General features: G+C 36.3%; 1 protein-coding gene across 3 annotated transcripts in view; it reads right to left on the bottom strand.

The window, feature by feature from the left end:
- Positions 1–18,120, bottom strand: part of ZNF33B (zinc finger protein 33B) — a 29,982-nt gene extending 11,862 nt beyond the window's left edge. For all 3 annotated transcript variants that reach the window (XM_060126968.1, XM_060126969.1, XM_060126967.1), the window contains exons 1-4: positions 17,982–18,120; positions 16,783–16,918; positions 3,555–3,699; positions 2,808–2,903 (exon numbers count right to left, since the gene is read on the bottom strand). In XM_060126968.1, coding sequence (XP_059982951.1) covers positions 2,808–2,903; positions 3,555–3,699; positions 16,783–16,797 — 256 coding nt within the window. In that variant the 5' untranslated portion in view covers positions 16,798–16,918; positions 17,982–18,120. The remainder of the gene's footprint in view (positions 1–2,807; positions 2,904–3,554; positions 3,700–16,782; positions 16,919–17,981) is intronic.
- Between the last annotated feature and the right edge of the window lie 1,540 nt (positions 18,121–19,660).

Raw genomic sequence — 19,660 nt, 5'->3', positions numbered from 1 at the left:
CATTATTTACAGATAACATGGTATTACACATAGAAAACACCAAAGACTCCATCAAAAAACTTTTAGAATAAATGAATTCAGTAAAGTTGGAGAATACAAAATCAACATACAAAAATCTGTTGTTTCTATAGATTAATACAAACTATCAGAAAGAAAAAGTAAGAAAACAATACCATTTAAAACTGCATCAGAGAATGAAATACCTAAAAATAAATTTAACCAAGTAGATAAAAAACCTGCATATTGAAAACTATAAGACACTGATAAAAGAAACTGAAAAAGACACAAATGGAAAGTTATTCCATGCTCATGGACTAAGAGAATTATATTATTAATATGTTCATATGACCCAATGCAATCTACAGATTCAAAGCAATCCCTATCAAAATTTCAACAGCATTTTTCAAAGAAGTAGAACAAACAATCCTAAAATTTATATGGACCCACAAAAGACTCCTAATAGCCAAAGCAATCTTGAGAACAAAGAAGAAAGCTGGAAGTATCACACTTCCTGATTTCAATCTATACTACAAAGCTATAATAATCAAACAGCATGGTACTGGCATAAAAACAGACACATAGATCAATGGAACAGAACGGAGAGCCCCCAAATAAACCCATGCATACAAAAGCAATTAATTTAAGACAAAGGATCCAAGAATATACAACATGGAGAGGACAGTCTCTTCCATAAATGGTGTTGGGAAAACTGTATAGCCACATGCAAAACTAACTCAAAATGAATTAAAAATGGGAACATAAAACCTGAAACCATAAAACTCCTAGAAGAAAATATAGGCAGTAATAAGCTCCTTGATAGTGGTCTTGGCAATGATTTTTTTTTTCTGGATTTGAAACCAAAAGCAAAGTCAACAAAAGCACAATGAACACGTGGGACTACATCAAACTTCAAAGCTTTAGCACATAAAAGGAAACCAACAAAATGAAAAAAGCAACCTACTGATAGGAGAAAATATTTACAACTATGTATCTGATAAAAGGGTTAATATCTAAAATACATAGAGAACTCATACAATTCAATAGCAAAAAAAAAATCTGATTTAAAAATGAGCAGAGGATATGAATAGACATTTTTCCAAAGAAGACATGCAGATGGCCACGGAGTACATGAAAAGGTGCTCTACATCATTAATCAGGGAAATGTAAATCAAAACACTACTTTTTTAAAAATTAAAATATATTTGACATATAAATTTATAAATTTAAGGTGTACAGCATGTTACCTTGACAAATTTATAAGCTATACTGTGACTGCCACTGTAGCAATAATTAGCACAACTATCATGTTACATAATTATCATTTCTTTTTAGCAGAAAAATTAAGTTCTAGTCTCTTTAAGTTCTAGTCTCTTAGCAAATTTGATGATTATAATACCATGCTGTTGCCTCTATTCACTATACTGTTCATTAGCTCTCTAAGGCTTATTTACTGATTACAAGTTGGTACCCTTAAATAGCATGTCCTATTTCCTCATCTTTCATCCTCTGGTAACCACCATGTCATGCTCTTGTTTTTAAGAGTTTGGCTTTTTCAGACTCCACATATAAGTGATATCATACAGTAACCTGTCTTTCTCTATCTGACTTATCTCACTTAGCATAATGTGTTCAAAGCCCATCCGTATTGCAAATGGCAGGATGACCTCCTTTTCTTGTGGCTAGATAATATTCCACTGTGTACACATATTGTACACATCACATCTTTTTTATCCATTCATCTGTTGATGGGCACTAAGATTGTTTCCATACCCTGGCTACTGTGAATAATGCTGCAATAAACATCAGAATACATATATCTCTTCAATATCCTGTTTTCATTTTGGGGGGGTATACAACCCAGAAGTATAAATATTGGGTCATATTCTAGTTCTATTTCTAATTTTTTGCAGAACCTGCATACTGTTTTCCAAACTGGCTGAACCAATTTACATCTTAACCAACGGTGTACAAGGGTTCGCTTTTCTCCACAGCCTTGCCAACACATCTTAACTCTTGTTTTCTTGATGCTAACCATTCTAACTGGTGTGATGTGATATCTCATTGTGGTTTTGATGTGCATTTCCCTAATGATTAGTGATGTTGAGCACCTTTTCACATACCTGTGGCCATTAACAACATTACTTCTATAAACTCATTAAAACATTATTTTTTTTACACTACACTCAGCTCTTACAGTATAGCAGGTACTCAAAAATTATTTAAGTCAAAAAATGGCCAATAACAACAGGAATGCAGAGCAATGGAGGTAGTAAGGCAGGCAACTGAAATTGCTTTGAGAATCATAGAGTAACCAAGAAAAACGAGTAAAGATGAGATGGGCAAAAACTCGACTACTGACAAATTTAAGAATGATGACTATTCAAAAAGTGAATCAAAAGGAGAACATTTTTTGTAACAGTGGTATCTGGAGGTGTGATTCAAAATATCAGTATTTTTGTTTGTTTTGTTTTTTTTTTTGCGGTATGCGGGCCTCTCATTGTTGTGGCCTCTCCCGTTGCGGAGCACAGGCTCCGGATGCGCAGGCTCAGTGGCCATGGCTCACGGGCCCAGCCGCTCCGCGGCATGTGGGATCTTCCTGGACCAGGGCACGAACCCATGTCCCCTGCATCGGCAGGCGGACTCTCAACCACTGCGCCACCAGGGAAGCCTTCAAAATACCAGTATTTTAAGTCACTTATAAGGATTAGACTCTCTAATGTGATATTCTTCAAAAAATATTTTAAAGTTGTCAACCTCTGGACTAATAAATTCCCTGATGTTCATTTGTTCAGTACACATTAACTCACCTGGGAAGCTCTGTCTTGGGAATTCTTCCTCCAGTATCCATGGCTCCTCTCCTTGCTCCAGCCTGAAGATCACCTCTGGTTTGGTAACACAATACCCTGTCAAAATGAAATAATTTAGGACTTGGACCGGGTGGCCTAGACTTCAGGGACTCTGAAAGAGGAGGAAGCTTCTAGAGCTGGTCAATGAAAGTGCCACTGAACATTTCCTTGGAGAAGTAAATACAAATGTCTTCCTGGTGCCCAAAAGTGACCAATAAACATTAACTCCTGACTTCCAATCTTAAATATCATTAAACTCTACAGAATGTCCATATGTTTCTTAATTAAAGGCATTTTTTTTCATTATAAATTTGTGGCCAGGATGAGGGTCTGATTTAAGATTCTCATGCATTTATTATTACTTGATGCCTTAGTCAGTTCGGGCTGTTATAACAGAATACCACAGACCAGGAGACTTAAACAACAGAAATTTATTTCTCACAGCCTGGAGGCTGAGAAATCTGAGATCAAGGTGCCAGCATGGTCAGAATCTGGTGAGGCCTCTCTTCCTGGTTTGCAGATAGCTATCTTTTTGCTGTGTCCTCACATGGTAGAGAACGCAGAAAGATCCCTTTTCTCCTCCTGTTTTTGTAAGTGCATTAATCCCACCATGAGGATCTAATAATTTAATCTAACCCTAATTGAGAATTAGGGTTTAAAAGAAAAATTTTAAATGCCATTTAGAATTACATAATAAACAGACCTTACCCACTGAGACAAGGTTACTGTAGTTCTCCAGCATCACATCTCTGTAAAGGGACCTCTGAGTTGGGTCCAGGTGCTGCCACTCCTCTTGGGTGAAGCCCACAGTCACATCCGTAAATGATACCGATCCCTGGAATTTCTGTTCAATCTGAAATGTTCAGAATTAAGGTGACATGGAAAAAGATGTATGGAAACAAATCCTTACCATGATTACTGTTTACAGATTACCAAATTGGTTTGCAGAATGTTTCTTTTGCTTTATACTCTGGGAGAAGAAGAGAAATCAGAGTAGAAATATTCTGCCATTGCATTAATTATCAAGCCCGCACAATGGATCTGGAACTATGCTAGTCCTTGGAAATACTAAGATTACTAAAAATCATCCTGTATTCAAGAAGCATATAATCTGGTAAGAAAACTTGCAGTAATATGTTACAAGCACTATTGTTAAAGTACACATATAATAGATTAAATGAGAAGCAAAACTAGTTCTATTTTGAGCTTCACTGAGGAAGAACAGCTGTTGGATAAAGAGTAACACTGTGTTCTTCATGAACACAAGGCCAGGGCACAGGCAAAGGCAGTGGCCCTCTAACATCTTCAGGAAATGAGCAAAAAGGCAAACAGCAGAGGAGGAGTTGAGATAAGAAAAAGGGCCATGGATGTATTCAAGGAACAGATTACAGAGTAACTTCAGACCAATAGTCTCCAAAGTTTGTGATAACTTTCCATGTTAAAGAATATTTTTGAACACTATAGAAGTTTATATTTATAAATTATAGAAATAAACTAACAATAAATTATGAACTTTAGTTCTATTCTTAGACTTAAAATGTAAAAAAAGTCTAATATTTTATTTCACTACAATACATATTCTAGGTTCCAATCCTTCAATTCAGAGACAATAATTAGGATGTGTAGAAAATGAGACAGGAAAGATTTTGGACCTACTGAACTTGAAATGTCTGTAGAACATATAAAAGAAGATATTCAATTGTATTGTTTTTGATATCATCCAGAATTCATGCCTCTACTTGAGGGATCACTGCTGCAGAGAAAGAGGAGCCAAAGAAGAGATTCAAGGGTATACTGAAAGTATGTGACCAGGTTTTTATATCAGAACCAATTCTCTTTTTTAAAAATGGGAAGGGAAAGCTAAAGGACAAAACAACACCATTTACGTAAACTACTAAAGCAGAAACTGGGATGCAAGTAGAGCACTGATAAAAGGAGATAGAGGGCTTCCCTGGTGGCATAGTGGTTGAGAGTCCACCTGCCGATGCAGGGGACATGGGTTCGTGCCCCGATCCGGGAAGATCCCACATGCCACAGGGCGGCTAGACTCGTGAGCCATGGCTGCTGAGCCTGCGCATCTGGAACCTGTGCTCCGCAATGGGAGAGGCCACAACAGTGAGAGGCCCGCATACCGCAAAAAAAAAAAATAATAATTAAAAAAAGGAGATAGCAACAGAATGTGATCAGCAATTCACGGACAGAAAAGGAAATGTTTTCTCAGGGTATGTGCATGAACAGCTGTACAGATACTAGAGTCACAAAGCAAGCCAGCAACATTAGAAGAAAATAGATTGGGCACTGTACTTTAGCAAAGTATTTCTTAACTATAATAAATTTAAACTGTAATACTGGAGGTGTAGAATGAAAATAAGGACTTGGTAGACATTAATAGTTTAGTAGTGTCTGAAGTCATCAAGAATGAATCAGAAGGCTCTCAGAAAATTAAGATTGAAAATAAAGACTGGAAGCTGAGGGAAAATCACTTTTTAACTAGCTTACAGAAAAAGAACAGGTTATGAAGGCCACGATGGAATTTTCTAAAAGGTAGAATTACAAGAAAGAATAGTTTTTAAACCTAAGAAATGATGATATGACCAACTCAGTAAATACAGAAAAGCAGGATTAAAAAAAAAAAAAAACCTCTTGGCAAACTAGAAATAGAAAGGAATTTTCTCAATGTGATAAAGGATTTTTACAAATACCTCCAGCAAGTATCACACTTAATGGTAAAATATGGAAAGTGTCCCACTTAAAATCAGGAGCAAGATAAAGACACCTACTATCTCCAATTTTATTCAACATTTTTCTGAAGTTCTTTGAGTAATATAGTATAACAATCAAGTACACAGAAAATCCAAAAAAAAGTATCCAAAATAAAAGTTTTAGAAATTAGATACAAGTTCAGTATAGCAAATTTCAGAAAATTAAATTTTTTAAAGGTACAACTCACAATAGCAAGAAAAATACGAAAATCTTTACAAAAAATAAAATGAAGGAAAATAAAAAGACCCAAATAAATGGAGGAATGTAACAAATTCGTGGATAGGCAGGCTCAATATTATAAAATATTATATTATAAAAAATATCAATTCTTTCCATGCTGATGTACAAATTCATAGCAATTTCAAACAAAATCTCAGACAAGCTAATTGTGAAATATGTGAAAATCAACAAAACAATATTGAAAAAAAATTAAGCCAGAAAGTATCATTTATCATGTATAATTATCAATATACCATAATTAAAACAGTGTGATACCAGCATAAGAATTTGCATATCAACAGAATGGAAGAAGAGGCCAAAAACAGACCCACACATATATGTCACTTGATTTATGACAAGGGTAACAGAAGGACAATCATTTCAATAAGTGATGCTAGTTTAATTACTGATATAATGAACATTTATTGCTACCTTAAGTGTAAAGAGAAATGTATTTTAGACGGTATATAGACCTAAACTTGAAAAGTAAAACAATAAAAATTTTGGAAAATGCCATAAGAAATACCTTCATGACCTCAGGATAGGCCAAGATTTCTTAAACGGGACACAAATTATATAATAATACTATAATATTAAGAACCTACCCTTATCAAAAGACAGAAAGAGAATAAAAATTCAACAGAGTGGGAGAAGGCATTTGGAATACATATACCTGACAAAGAAGTTCTATCCCTAATAAAGAAAGACACTTTATAAATTAACGAGGGGAAAAAAAGGCAAGTCATCTTGGTAACTAAACTGACAGCAAACCCTTCAACAGAAACTATGAAAATGAGAAGACACTGGGTAAAAATTTGAATAGGCCATTTGCAAATAAGAAAACAAAAATGGAATGTCATTTTAAGCAGCTAGGAAAAATGCCACTAGAAAATTCCAAATCCAGCAAAAATATTCTTCTAAAATGAATATATTTTCCATATAAGGGTTGAAAAAGTTATCAACAGTACACACAGACAAGAAATACTACAGTTATGGAAAATGATACCTGATGGAAGCACAAAGCTTCGGGAAGTAATAAATAAAACAAAATGGACTTTAAAGCAACAAGTAATGTCTTCTGGAATCTGTGACAAACACAAAAGTAAAATACAGCAAAACACTAGTAAAAGGATACTTAAACTGTTTTAAGATTCTTGTATTGTCTGTCGAGTGGTAAAAGCACTATTACAGTAGGCAAAAATAAGAAAACTGTAGAGGAAAAGCTCAATTCCTCTGTTTTACTCAGGTCACCAAATTTGTGGGAGTTTTTCCCACTCCAAGGAATTAACTCAACTCTGACACTATAGCGTCAGATCCCAGACTCAGTCCCACAACACCACTCCCACTTCAGACACGAATTGAAAATGCAGATTGTCACGTGTACATCTCACCAATGGATATAAATTAAGGTTCCCACACCTTCCTCTTTTGGTTCAATAATTTGACAGAGTGGCTCACAGAACACAGAAAAATGATTTACTTACTAGATTAATAGTTTATTATAAAAGGATACAACTCAGGAACACCCAGAAGGAAGAGGTACACAAAGCAAGAATGGGTAAAAGGATACAGAACTTCCATGCCCTCTCAGAGCTCGCCACCCTCCCAGTACCTCCACATGTTCAACAACCTGGAAACTCTCTGAATCCCATAAATTCAAGGATTTTTATGGAGGTTTCATTATATAGTCATGATTGATTAAAGCACAGGTCATTAGCAACTAATTCAGCCTCCAGCCCCTCACCCCTCCTCAGAGAGTTCCAACCCTCTAATCACATGGTTAGTGTTCCTGGTACCCGTACCTCATTCTTAGAGGCATTCCAAAAGTCACCTCATTAACACAAACTCAGGTGTGGTTGAAAGCAGCTTGTTATGAACAGCAAAAGACACCAATTCCACCTTAATTTCTCTAAAGCTACTTCAGGAACTGGGAACAAAAACTACATATTATAACAACAGATGCCCTTACAGCTCTTAGGGATATTATTAGAGTTTTAGGAACTAAGTTAAGGAATCCTGGAGGAACACCCAAATAAATATTCATTACATATAACAACATCACAAACACAAACTGTAATATCTAGAGTAAAAACTAAAAAAATACAAAATTTTATAACTAAAAAGCTACTAGATATAAAAAGAAAAAATTCCTCTCAAAAGGAAAATGGGTAAGTAAATTGTAGTATTTTCATGTAGTGGAACACTATGCAGTAATACAAGGAATAAACTACTGGTACAGGCAGCAACATGGGTGAATCTAACATATATTGAATGAAAAAACCCTCATATGAAAGTGTACACACTAATTCTATACATCTAAGTTTCAATAACAGGCAACATTAACAAATAATGATAGAACAGTGCCACATAAGGGAAGGGAAGTTGTTAAAAGATTGGAAAGGAACCTGAAAGGGTGGTGGAAATATTAAATATCTTGACCTAGTTGGTAGTTACTAGGACATATATGTGTTGTTGTTGTTTTTTAAAAAGCAGTATACAGGGCTTCCCTGGTGGCGCAGTGGTTGAGAGTCCGCCTGCCGATGCAGGGGACACGGGTTCGTGACCCGGTCCGGGAAGATCCCACATGCCGCGGAGCAGCTGGGCCCGTGAGCCATGGCCGCTGAGCCTGCGCGTCTGGAGCCTGTGCTCTGCAACGGGAGAGGCCACAGCAGAGAGAGGCCCGCGTACCGCAAAAAAAAAAAAAAAAGCACCATACAGTTACGATGAATGCACCTTACACACTTTACTGAATCATGACATAGCAAAAAACAAAACCAAAAAAATCAGAATGCAAACAAGGAGGAAAATGGCATATATGAAATGGTGAATGAATTCATAAAAGCAGCAATAACAAGATGCTAGTAAAGTGACAGCCAGCAGCTGTAGGAGTTTGCAACAGGATGGATAATTTATACCTTCTGAAAGGAAAGATATGAAGCTGTGACATTTTCTTATGCTGCTAATAAAGAACATGTAAATAAAATCTTTTTATCTGTTGATGCAGATACATATCATGAGTACCAAGACTGAGATTCCTTAAATATCTGAAGAGGGAGAGTACACTGAATGAGAAGTAAAGTAACATAAGTTTATGAAGACGTAAGGTGGAGAAAGATGATAAAATTTAGGTATCTTACGTTAAAACAGAATATTGCATCGTAAGCTTAGTGTTGAAAAAATAAAACAGAATAAAACATGTAATGAACAACCAACAAGAAAAAGTACAAATAAATATACCGTGGGATGGAAGGACTAAAACCAAACAACAATAAATGAAAATAGGTTAAATCACTCAATGTAAAAAACAGTTATCTTAAGCTTGAAAGTCCCACTTTTTCTTTCTTTTTTTTTTTGACCAGAAAAAAATCCTAAGGAAAACAAAACAGGATTTTGTTTACATCTCTATTGTAGGACTTGTAACGATACAAAAATTATGTGTTTGTTTTAATGCCCTACATAATTCTAAGAGTTTCTCCTTATAAGGAGTTACATATTTCATTCTTCTTAGAATCCTCAGCTTCTGGCACACATTAGGACACATAATAAATATTCATAAATGGTTTCTGGAAGAATGAATAAAGAACCAATTAAGTTACATTAAGTGAATATTAATTTCAGGGAAAGAGAGACTTATCTGTGATAAAAATAGCTGTGATCAAGTGGAACAAAGAGCCCAGACATAAACCCACACTTACGTAGTCAACTGATTTTTGACAGGGTGCCAATAATACACAATGGGAAAAGGACAGTCTCTGCAGTAACTGGTGTTGGGGAAAATAGATATCCACATGCAAAAGAATAAAACTGGACCCTGATCTTATACCACTCACAACAATTAACTTGAAATAGATCAAAGACTTATACATAAGACCTGATACATTAAAACCCCTGAAGAAAACATAGAGAAGAAGCTCCTTGACATGGTTCTTGGCAATGATTCTTGGATAAGACACCAAAAGCACAGGCAGCAAAAGCTAAAATAAACTAGTAGAACTACATCAAACGTAAGAGCCTCTGCACAGCAAAGGAAACAATCAAGAAACTGAAAAGGCAACCTACAGAAAGGGAGAAAATACTAAAACATTTTTCTGATAATGGGTTAATATCCAAAATCTATAAAGAATTCATACAACTCAAAAGCAAAAAAGCAAATAATTTAATTGAAAAATGGTTAAAGGACCTCAATAAGCATTTTTCCAAAGACATATGAATGGCTAACATGTATATGAACAGGTGTTCAACATCACTAATCATCAAATGCAAACAAAATCACAAGGAGATATCACCTCACACCTTAAAATGGCTATTATCAGAAAGACAAGAAATAACAAATGCTGGCAAGGATGTAGAGAAAAGGGAAGCCTTGTGCACTGCTGGTAGGACTGGTAGGAATGTAAACTGATGCAGCCACTATGGAGGACACTATAGTGGCTCCTCAAAAAATTTAAAATAGAACTACTATATGATCCAGCAATTCCACTTCTGGGTATAAAACCAAAAGAAACAAAATCACTATCCCAAAGAGATATCTGCACCCTCATGTCAACTGCAGCATTATTTACAATAGCCAAAACATGGAAACAGCCTAAGTGGTCCATCAACATATGAATGAATAATGAAAATGTAATGGATATATACAATGGAATACTATTCAGCGACAAAAAGATGGAAATTCTGCCACTGGAAACAATGTGGCTGGACTTATGCTATGTGAAATAAGTCAGACAATGAAAGAAAAATACTACTGGTAGCACTTATATGTGGAATCTAAAAATAACAACAAAAACAACAATAAAAGCCAATTTCATAGAAAGAGAATGAAATGGGGGTTGCCGGGGGTTGCTAAGGGCTGGGGGAATGGGGAAATGGAATGATGTAAGTCAAAAGGTATAAAATTTCAGTTATTATAACTTCAGAGGATCTAATGTACAGTACAGTGACTATAATTAATTATACAGTATTGTATACTTGAAATTTTCTGAGAGTATATCTCAAGCATTCTGTCAAAAAAAAGAGTTAACTATGTGAGGTGATGGATGTGTCAATTATCTTGATCCTGGTTATCATCCCACAATATATATGCGTATCATATCATCACATTGTACACTTGAAATATGTACAATTACATTTCTTGATATAATTATATTTATTGGTATAATTATATTTGTTGATACAATTATATTTGTTGACCTAATCCCCATGTATAAAACAAGTAAACTTATTCTGACTCCTGGTTTTAGCTTAATGTTATTCTTCAGACTTCTTTAGATAACTTAATTTGTCATTGTCACCTCTTTGTGATTTTTGTAAGTTTTATTGAAGTACAATATATATACAAAAACAATGCACAAGTGTACTTAAGTGTACAAATGGCTCAATGAATTTTCACAGTGAACACACCCACTTAACCAGAATCCAGGTCAAGAAACAAAACTTTACCTTAAATCCAGAAGTTCCCTCATGCCCCTATCTACTGCCTACACCCTATCTTACTCTCACATGATAACCACAATGACATACCACTATACACACTTAGATGTCTAAAACGAAAACGTCAGAAAACACCAAATGGAGATATTGGCAAGAACATGAAGCAACTGAAACCTTCATACCTTGCTAGTGGGAGTATAAGTAAACATATACACGTTGAAAAAACATTTGGGAATTTCTTCTCAAGCTATATATAGTAATTCCTCCCCTAGTTATACACCCAACATGTGTGTTTTTCTTAACCAAAGGCCTGTAGAAAATGTTCACAGAAGTTTTGTTTTTAATAGCCAAAACCTAGAGAGAGCCCAAATGCCCACCAATACAATGGAGAAATAAACGGTAGCAGAGTCATATAGTGGAATACTATACAGCAATAAAAAGAAATAGATATACTTAGCAAAAGAAATGAATCTCACAGAAACTATATCGAGTGAAAACCAGACATAGAAGCAAAAGTAATCAACAATAACAGAAGTCAGAATAATGAGGAACTTGGAGCACCAGGGAATCTCATGGGATACTTAAGTTTGACACTTAAGTTATGTACACTTTACTTCAATGAACTGAGGAAAAAAAATACAGATTTTTTTGGAATTTATAACATCCGTTTGACTGAAAGTCTCTGAAATAAAACTGATACACTGTTCACGAAACGAATAGCCTGAAACAAAAAAGTATGAAATATCAAAACAAAACCAAGGCACTTTTTTAGGAGTGATGTGGAAATACAAAATTTTTCTGAAGTTCTTCTCCAGCTTGGATGAAAGACAAGCAATGGACAATCAAAAGATCTTGATGAGAAAGTACTATTTAACATACATATGTTAATAAAGAAATACAGATTCAATTACAACAATTACTAATGTGTTGGTAATCAGAACCAAAAAGCAGCAATCTACCAAATTAGAAAAAAAGAAAATAAATGTGACTAGCAGTGCATAAAGAACCAGAAAGTATGACAAAAAATATAATATAAAGAACATAAAAAAATTTTTTTTGTTATTTATATTTAGGTTATTTTTTTTGTACTTTATATTTAGGTTATGTATTATGTATATATTTAGGTTATGTATTAACCTAAATAGCAAAGACAGCAACTAAGCTATAAGATGGCATATGAATGTGCTAAATTTCTTATCGATGACAGACATACCTGACTTGAAAAACAAAACCTGCCACAGGTTATTTGTAAGAAAAGAACATGAAAATTTGCAAATAAAATGACGGGCAAAAAATCAAACATGCTGCAAAAAATATAAGTAAAATAAAAGTAGGTTTGGCTATATTTATATGAGATAAGGTAACACTGAGGGCCAAAAGAATTAAATGAGCAAAGATGATTCTCCAAGAAGAGAAGTACACTAAGTCCCCTACATATGAACGAGTTCTGTTCTGAGAGCACGTTCGTAAGTCCAATTTGTTTCTAAGTCCAACAAAGATAGCCTAGGTACCCAACTAACACAATCGGCTATATAGTACTGTACTGTAATAGGTTTATAATACTTTTCACACAAATAATACATAAAAAAACAAACACAAAAAATAAAGAAAACATTTTTAATCTTACAGTACAGTCCCTTGAAAAGTACAGTACATGGGAAATGGATTTGTAATAATTCATTGAGTTCTATAGTTAAGATATAGTTAAGATCTGTTACTTTTCTATAAACCTGCTATACATATACAAATAAGATTTATTAAAAACTAAGATACACTTTAATTTATTGATCAAAGAAGGCATGAAAATAGAAACTGAAGCCTGCATAAAAAAAAAAAAGCACTACATATTGATACCTGGATTTTGTAGTTAAAATGGTACACAGAGGGTAATTACATCTTTAAATGCATACACTTAAAAGCTTTAAAATAAACTCATCTTCAACAAAAAGTTGGAAAAAATAGCCTATAACCAAGACAGCTGAAGCAAGGAATAAAGGTAAAAGTAGAAGCTAATGAAAATTATAGATCAATGAAGCCAAAAGCTGGTTCCTTGAAAGACTAATAAATACATATCTGTAATAAAAGTCACAAATGAAAAACTGTTAGAAATAAAAAGCAACAGATTATTTTAAAAATAATAATACAGGGCTTCCCTGGTGGCGCAGTGGTTGAGAGTCTGCCTGCCGATGCAGGGGACACGGGTTCGTACCCTGGTCCGGGAAGATCCCACATGCTGTGGAGCGGCTGGGCCCGTGAGCCATGGCCGCTGAGCCTGCGCATCCGGAGCCTGTGCTCCGCAACGGGAGAGGCCACAACAGTGAGAAGCCCGCGTACCACACACACACACACAAAAATAAAAATAATACTATAGACAAGTTTATGGAAAAAATACTGATGAAGAGAATTATGCAGATCATTAAAAGAATAATGCTTTATGACCTAGTGGGCCTTGTTTCAAAACACAAAGATTAGTTATTACGAGATGTGGAAATATCCCCCATAAAATGTTAAGAAAGCATTTGGAGAAATTAAACTCTCATTCTTAATAAGACTCAGTGAATACTTTGTGAATATGACAAAATCTACCCAGTCCAAGACAGCAGCATGCGTAATGAAGAAATATGGCAGGCACTCCCACTCAAATCTGTTTTGTTGGTGCTTGGTCAGGAAGTGTTATCCTTTTATTGTGCTGATTCTTCACAGACAGACAAAATAAAATTAGGTCCTTTAATCACATTACATATATATATACATACATACATACACACACACAAATATACACACATATATATTTTTAAAACTCCAGATGGATTAAGATACTATTTTTTAAAAAAAAAATTTTTTTAAAAACATAGTTGGTATTTTTAGACAAAAATCATGCTTGGTATTTTTAGACAAAATAAAGAAAAATTTCATTAGGCCCTTGGGCTAAGGAAAACAGAATGAAAAATAGAAAGCAGGGACTTCCCTGGTGGCACAGGGCTTAAGAATCCCCCTGCCAGGGCTTCCCTGGTGGCGCAGTGGTTGAGAGTCCGCCTGCCGATGCAGGGGACATGGGTTCGTGCCCCGGTCTGGGAAGACCCCACATGGCGCGGAGTGGCTAGGCCCGTGAGCCATGGACACTGAGCCTGCGCGTCCGGAGCCTGTGCTCTGCAACGGGAGAGGCCACAACAGTCCCCCTGCCAAAGCAGGGGACATGGGTTTGAGTCCTGGTCCAGGAAGATCCCACATGCCACTGAGCAACTAAGCCCGTGTGCTACAACTACTGAGGCTGTGCTCTAGAGCCTGCGAGCCACAACTACTGAGTCCATGTGCCACAGCTACTGAAACATGTGAACCAGAGCCCGTGCTCCACAGGAGAAGCCACCGCAATGAGAAGCCTGCACACCACAACGGAGAGTAGCCCCCGCTCACCGCAACTAGAGAAAACCCTCGTGCAGTAACGAAGACCCAATGCAGGCAATAATTAACTAATTAATTAATTAATTAAAAAAAAGTCTGCCTGCCAATGCAGGGGACACAGGTTCAAGCCCTGATCCTGGAAGATCTCACACGCCGCGGAGCAGCTAAGCCCGTGAGCCACAACTACAGAGCCTGAACTCTAGAGCCCACGAGCCACAACTACTGAGCCTGCGTGCCACAACTACTGAAGTCCGTGTGCCTAGAACCCCTGCTCTGCAACAAGAGAAGCCACCACTGAGAGAAGCCTGTGCACCTCAACAAAGAGTAGCCCCCGCTTCCTGCAACTAGAGAAAGACCGCGTGTTGCAGCAAAGACCCAATGCAGCCAAAAATAAATAGAAAGCACAGGAGGATTGTATCATAATATAAAAGTTACAGAAAATATACCATTAAATTAAAAGACAAAAAACATACTAAGAAAAGATAATTAGTAACAATTACAACAAAAGATTACACTTAGAATACATACAGAATGCTTACAAAACTCAGTGGAAGAAAACAACCTGAAAAGCCATAAATTTATGAAAACTGCACAACCTCAGTAATCAGTCACAAAATTAAAGTGAAGTTTTTCACCCATTACTGAGGAAATAACTTTTATACCTGGTGAGGAGGGAAGAAAAGTAGTCTGCTAATGAATAACAAGGTACATAGAAAAATTAGAAATCCTCATATCCTATAACTCAAAAATATTAATCATAGAACACTAGAGCAGTGATTCTTAAACTCAGCAGGTATCAGCATCACATGAACACCTTGTTAAAACAGACTGCTGAGCCTCACCCCTGAATTTCTTTTCCAGTACGTTTGAGATAGGGCATGAGAATCTGCATTTCAAACAAGTTTCCGGGTGCTGCTGCTGCTTCTAGCCAAAGAACCTCACTTTGAGAAGCACTGCTCTAGAGTCTAGAGATACACTTGTATTTGTGCAGAGAGAATGACACGGATATTCATAGCAACACTGTTTATATTACTGAAAAATGGAAATTATCTAAATGTCTACCAATAAAATACCTAGAATGGGAAAATATAACTTTAAAAGGAATAAAATAAACTACATACGGATAGATCTCAAATTATTAGTGAATTGGGAGAAAAATGTGTATCATACATATGTTAAAATAATTTACATATTTTGTAAAAGCACCCAAAACAATATACAGTATTGTTCAGCTAACTATATATTTTTTCAATGTACATACAGGGGTAAAATAAGAAGACTAGTAGAACTTGGAACTAGACTCGGAACTGAACTATGGGGCATAATGAGGAAGACTCCAGGAAAAAGCCATCAGAAGAGTGGTATCAGAAGTGGACAAAGGAGACTTTCCAGGAGAGGGTAGTCAGTAGGGTAATGTAGCAGTTGTTCAAGGAAGGCAACTACAATTAAGTCACTGGTGACCTGAACAGATTCTGAAGTGGAGAAGAACCAAGACACAATGCTATGGGATGAAATTTGACTGAGAGGCTCAGAAACATTTATCAGAGAATTTAACTTTGAACCATCTGCTGCAGGACTTGTACACACAGCTGGGCTAAGATAAAGTAATTTTGTAATAGGCGTGCAGGCCATTTATTAATCTAAACACACCAAGTTGTATACCAAAATTAATAAGACTATCATAAAATTGATTATTTGAACCCTCTCTTGGACCCTTTTACTCCCAGTAAGGAATGGTTTGAGGCACTCATTTCAGGGAAGGTTACTTACTATGTGAGTCCCTGGAAGGTTACTCACTATGTGTCCCTACGTTAACACCAAGAATATCTTCCAGTAAGAAGATATGTCTTTATGTCTTGATAGGAAACTGTATCCAAGATACAGTGTCTCCCTTTCTGCCATGGTCATCAGAAATGTATCTGCAGGTCAACTTAGAAACTATACATTATATAACGATTAGTATATATCTGTAAGCCAATTTGGTCCTGCTACAGATCTGTGAACTTTATATTTTCTATTAAGTTTGATTTTTATCTATAACTAATTTCCCATCTCAACATATGGACTCTTACAAATCTCACAAAATCCATTGTTAAATAAAGGAATGAATGAACAAACTTACCTGGGATTTATTCATTTTCTGCTGTTCTTGGGAAAATGTAGACAACTCTCAAGATACGCTGGGTTAGAAGAGGAGGACTGGGGTCATGAAAGATCTGGCCTGTGTGGCAGCTCCTGAATTCTCCTTCCCTATAAAGCTAAACACACCACTAGATAAGGAAAAACCTCAATGTCCCTTTGACCTTCAGAAGAGTCAGGGAGACAGATGGTAGAAGACCACCTACCTAAACTCTAATATAATCAGGTAGCTCTTGGGTATAAAATTGTTCAGAGTTAGGTATTTACCTCCTAAGGATATTTTAACAGTTTAAATCTCCCCTGGTGTTCACAAAAAAAGTTTAAATGATAAAACTGGTCAAGACGAATTAAAAAACACATTATGAAGGAACATTAACTCTTCACCAAAGCTGCTGTTAAAAAAAAAACACTCAAGACTAAAGAAAAATAATAAAACTCAAAACTAAGCTATTTATCAATTTCCCCACTAATATTACTAAACCTTTGGTTACTGACTCCACAGAAAGCTATAAAAAGCAGTGCTTTAAGACCCGTGTTTTAATTTATCTTTGTTGCTGTTTCTCAAAAGGATCTTTCATAAAAAACTTGCTTTTAGTTATATGGAAAAGTAAACAGTACTGGCTTAGGAGTCGGATCTTTTAGTCTTTGCCACTAACTGATCTGAACAAGGCACTAATCTTCAGAAACAAAAAGACAGAAATTCTATCACATGATACAAAAACTGGATAATTCTTGATCTTTCCTGAATGCTAGGGCAGGCAGAACAGAGAGACAACGTATATCAAGATGAAGTGATGGACATGACTGAAGAGCAGTTCGGAATCCAAAAAGCATAAATGGAGAAACATAGGCATGGGTATGTGTACAAAGCTAACTATTGTATTACTCAGCCTCGCGCGCTCTCCCCGCAGCACCGCCCACCTACCCCGAGAGGCTCGCTGCACCCGTCACGCATGCGTACTAAGCCCTCCTCCTGCGCCCTCAAAAAGGGGGCCTCTCAGACAGCCGCGCCAGCTCAGTGCTGGGGCTAGTCAAGCAGGGGCTTCGGCTTCTTTTCCTGACTGAGACGCCAGCTTCCCGCCGTCCCGGGGGTCCGCGGAGCTCCTTCCCACCACCGGGCACCGACCTTCTCCCTCCCGCCCTCCAAACCGAGGGCTCCTCACCCAACCCTCCCGGGCTCACCCGCCTCTCCCTCGTCGTGTAGCACTGGCCCTAGAAGAGCGCACAGACCCGCCAGCCCGGGAACCGCGCTTCCCACGCAAGGCCTGAGGAAAACAGAAGTAAAGGCTGCAGTGCACAGAGGCGGAAGTGCACAAAGGTGGCTCTAGGCATGCGCAGATGGCCCGCACGCAGGGCCAGACAGTCTGCGCCAAACGTCAGAAGTCTGTTTCCCTTGAGCCTCCGCGACTGGCGGTTCGGGATTGGCTGAGAGTGCAGCCTTACCTAGCAGTGGGAAGTTTGGAGTTTTAAGTTCCCTAAACTTTAAGCTGGTCAGGGACTCCCCCCAAAGTTACGGATTACAGCTGAGTTCTCTGTGCAGCCAGAATGCAAATTTACACACAGAGCTGTCAAGGAAAGGGAACCTGTATGTCAATTTCACTTTTTTTTAATACTGGGAAATAGACCCCATTAATAAAAGAATACTATGCGCCATCATCAGCGATTTGTTCAGGAATTAAAAAGCGGAGGAGGGGCGGACAAGAAAGCCAGTTCATTAAAATCATGAAAGCAATAAATGAAAACTGTAGATAAATAAGACACAATCCAAAAGAAAACATTTATATAAACATTCTTTCATTTGTGACATTAAAATTACTTGAATAAAGGGAGATATACCCTTTCATAGAAAGATTCAAAAATTTTGGACAAAATTCCAATAAGAATCTCAACAAATTTTTGCATGTACTTTTTTCTCCGTGACTTTTTAAAGTATTGTGTACTTTACAAAAGCATTCTCAACTTCATCTGGAATAAAAATAAACCTAAATTAACAGCCAGAAAGCATTTCAAAAAGGAGAAAGCTGCCTAAGAAATATCAATACATATAATAATTGCTCAGTTATTAAAATAGTTTGGCATCTGCTTCATGATAATACAACGTCCATGATTAAGAATGTTTTTAAAATGTAGTATAATAAACGTAGCATTTCAAAACAATGAGGGAAAGAATGAAATATTCCAAACATCAAGTCATTCCTAACAATTGGGAATAAAGTTTATATCCACAGATCACATGTGATACAGTTCACATGGATTCAAGGTTTGAAATGTTTAAAGTAAACCACTAAGTTAGTAAAAGAAAATAAATTGAGATGAGAAGTTGTGACACAAAGAAACCCATAAATTTAATGTGATACATTTTATTATAAAAAATAGCGAACAACTCAGTTCTAGTTTTTAAAAGATATTAAAAGCAAAGAAACCAGGAAATTATATTTTTACTATATAAAAGAAAAGATGTATTACTTAATAAGATCTTTAAATCAATAGAAAGAAAAAACTTAAAATGGGCTACAGAACTAAGCAGCAATATAATAAAAAAAGAAAATTCAAATGAATAATACGTGTTTGGAGAAGTTGATTATGAGAATTGAAAGAAATGTATATGTTTATGTAAAACATGTAAGATATCACTTACTGAGATTTAACTTTTTTAATTTAAAATTTATATATATACACAGAAGTTGATTTTATTTGGTACAGTTTTATGAGTTCTGACACATGCATAGATCTGTGTAACCACCACTTCAGTCAAAATACAGAACTGTTTCATTATTGTCCCCCAAACTGCTTCATACCCTTTTGAAATAAAAACCTCTCAGCACTCTTAACTTCTGGCAACCACTATGTATTCTTCATGC

This window comes from Lagenorhynchus albirostris, chromosome 16, assembly GCF_949774975.1.
Source record: "Lagenorhynchus albirostris chromosome 16, mLagAlb1.1, whole genome shotgun sequence".
Lineage (NCBI taxonomy): Eukaryota > Metazoa > Chordata > Mammalia > Artiodactyla > Delphinidae > Lagenorhynchus > Lagenorhynchus albirostris.
This window is presented reverse-complemented; position numbering and strand designations above follow the sequence as displayed.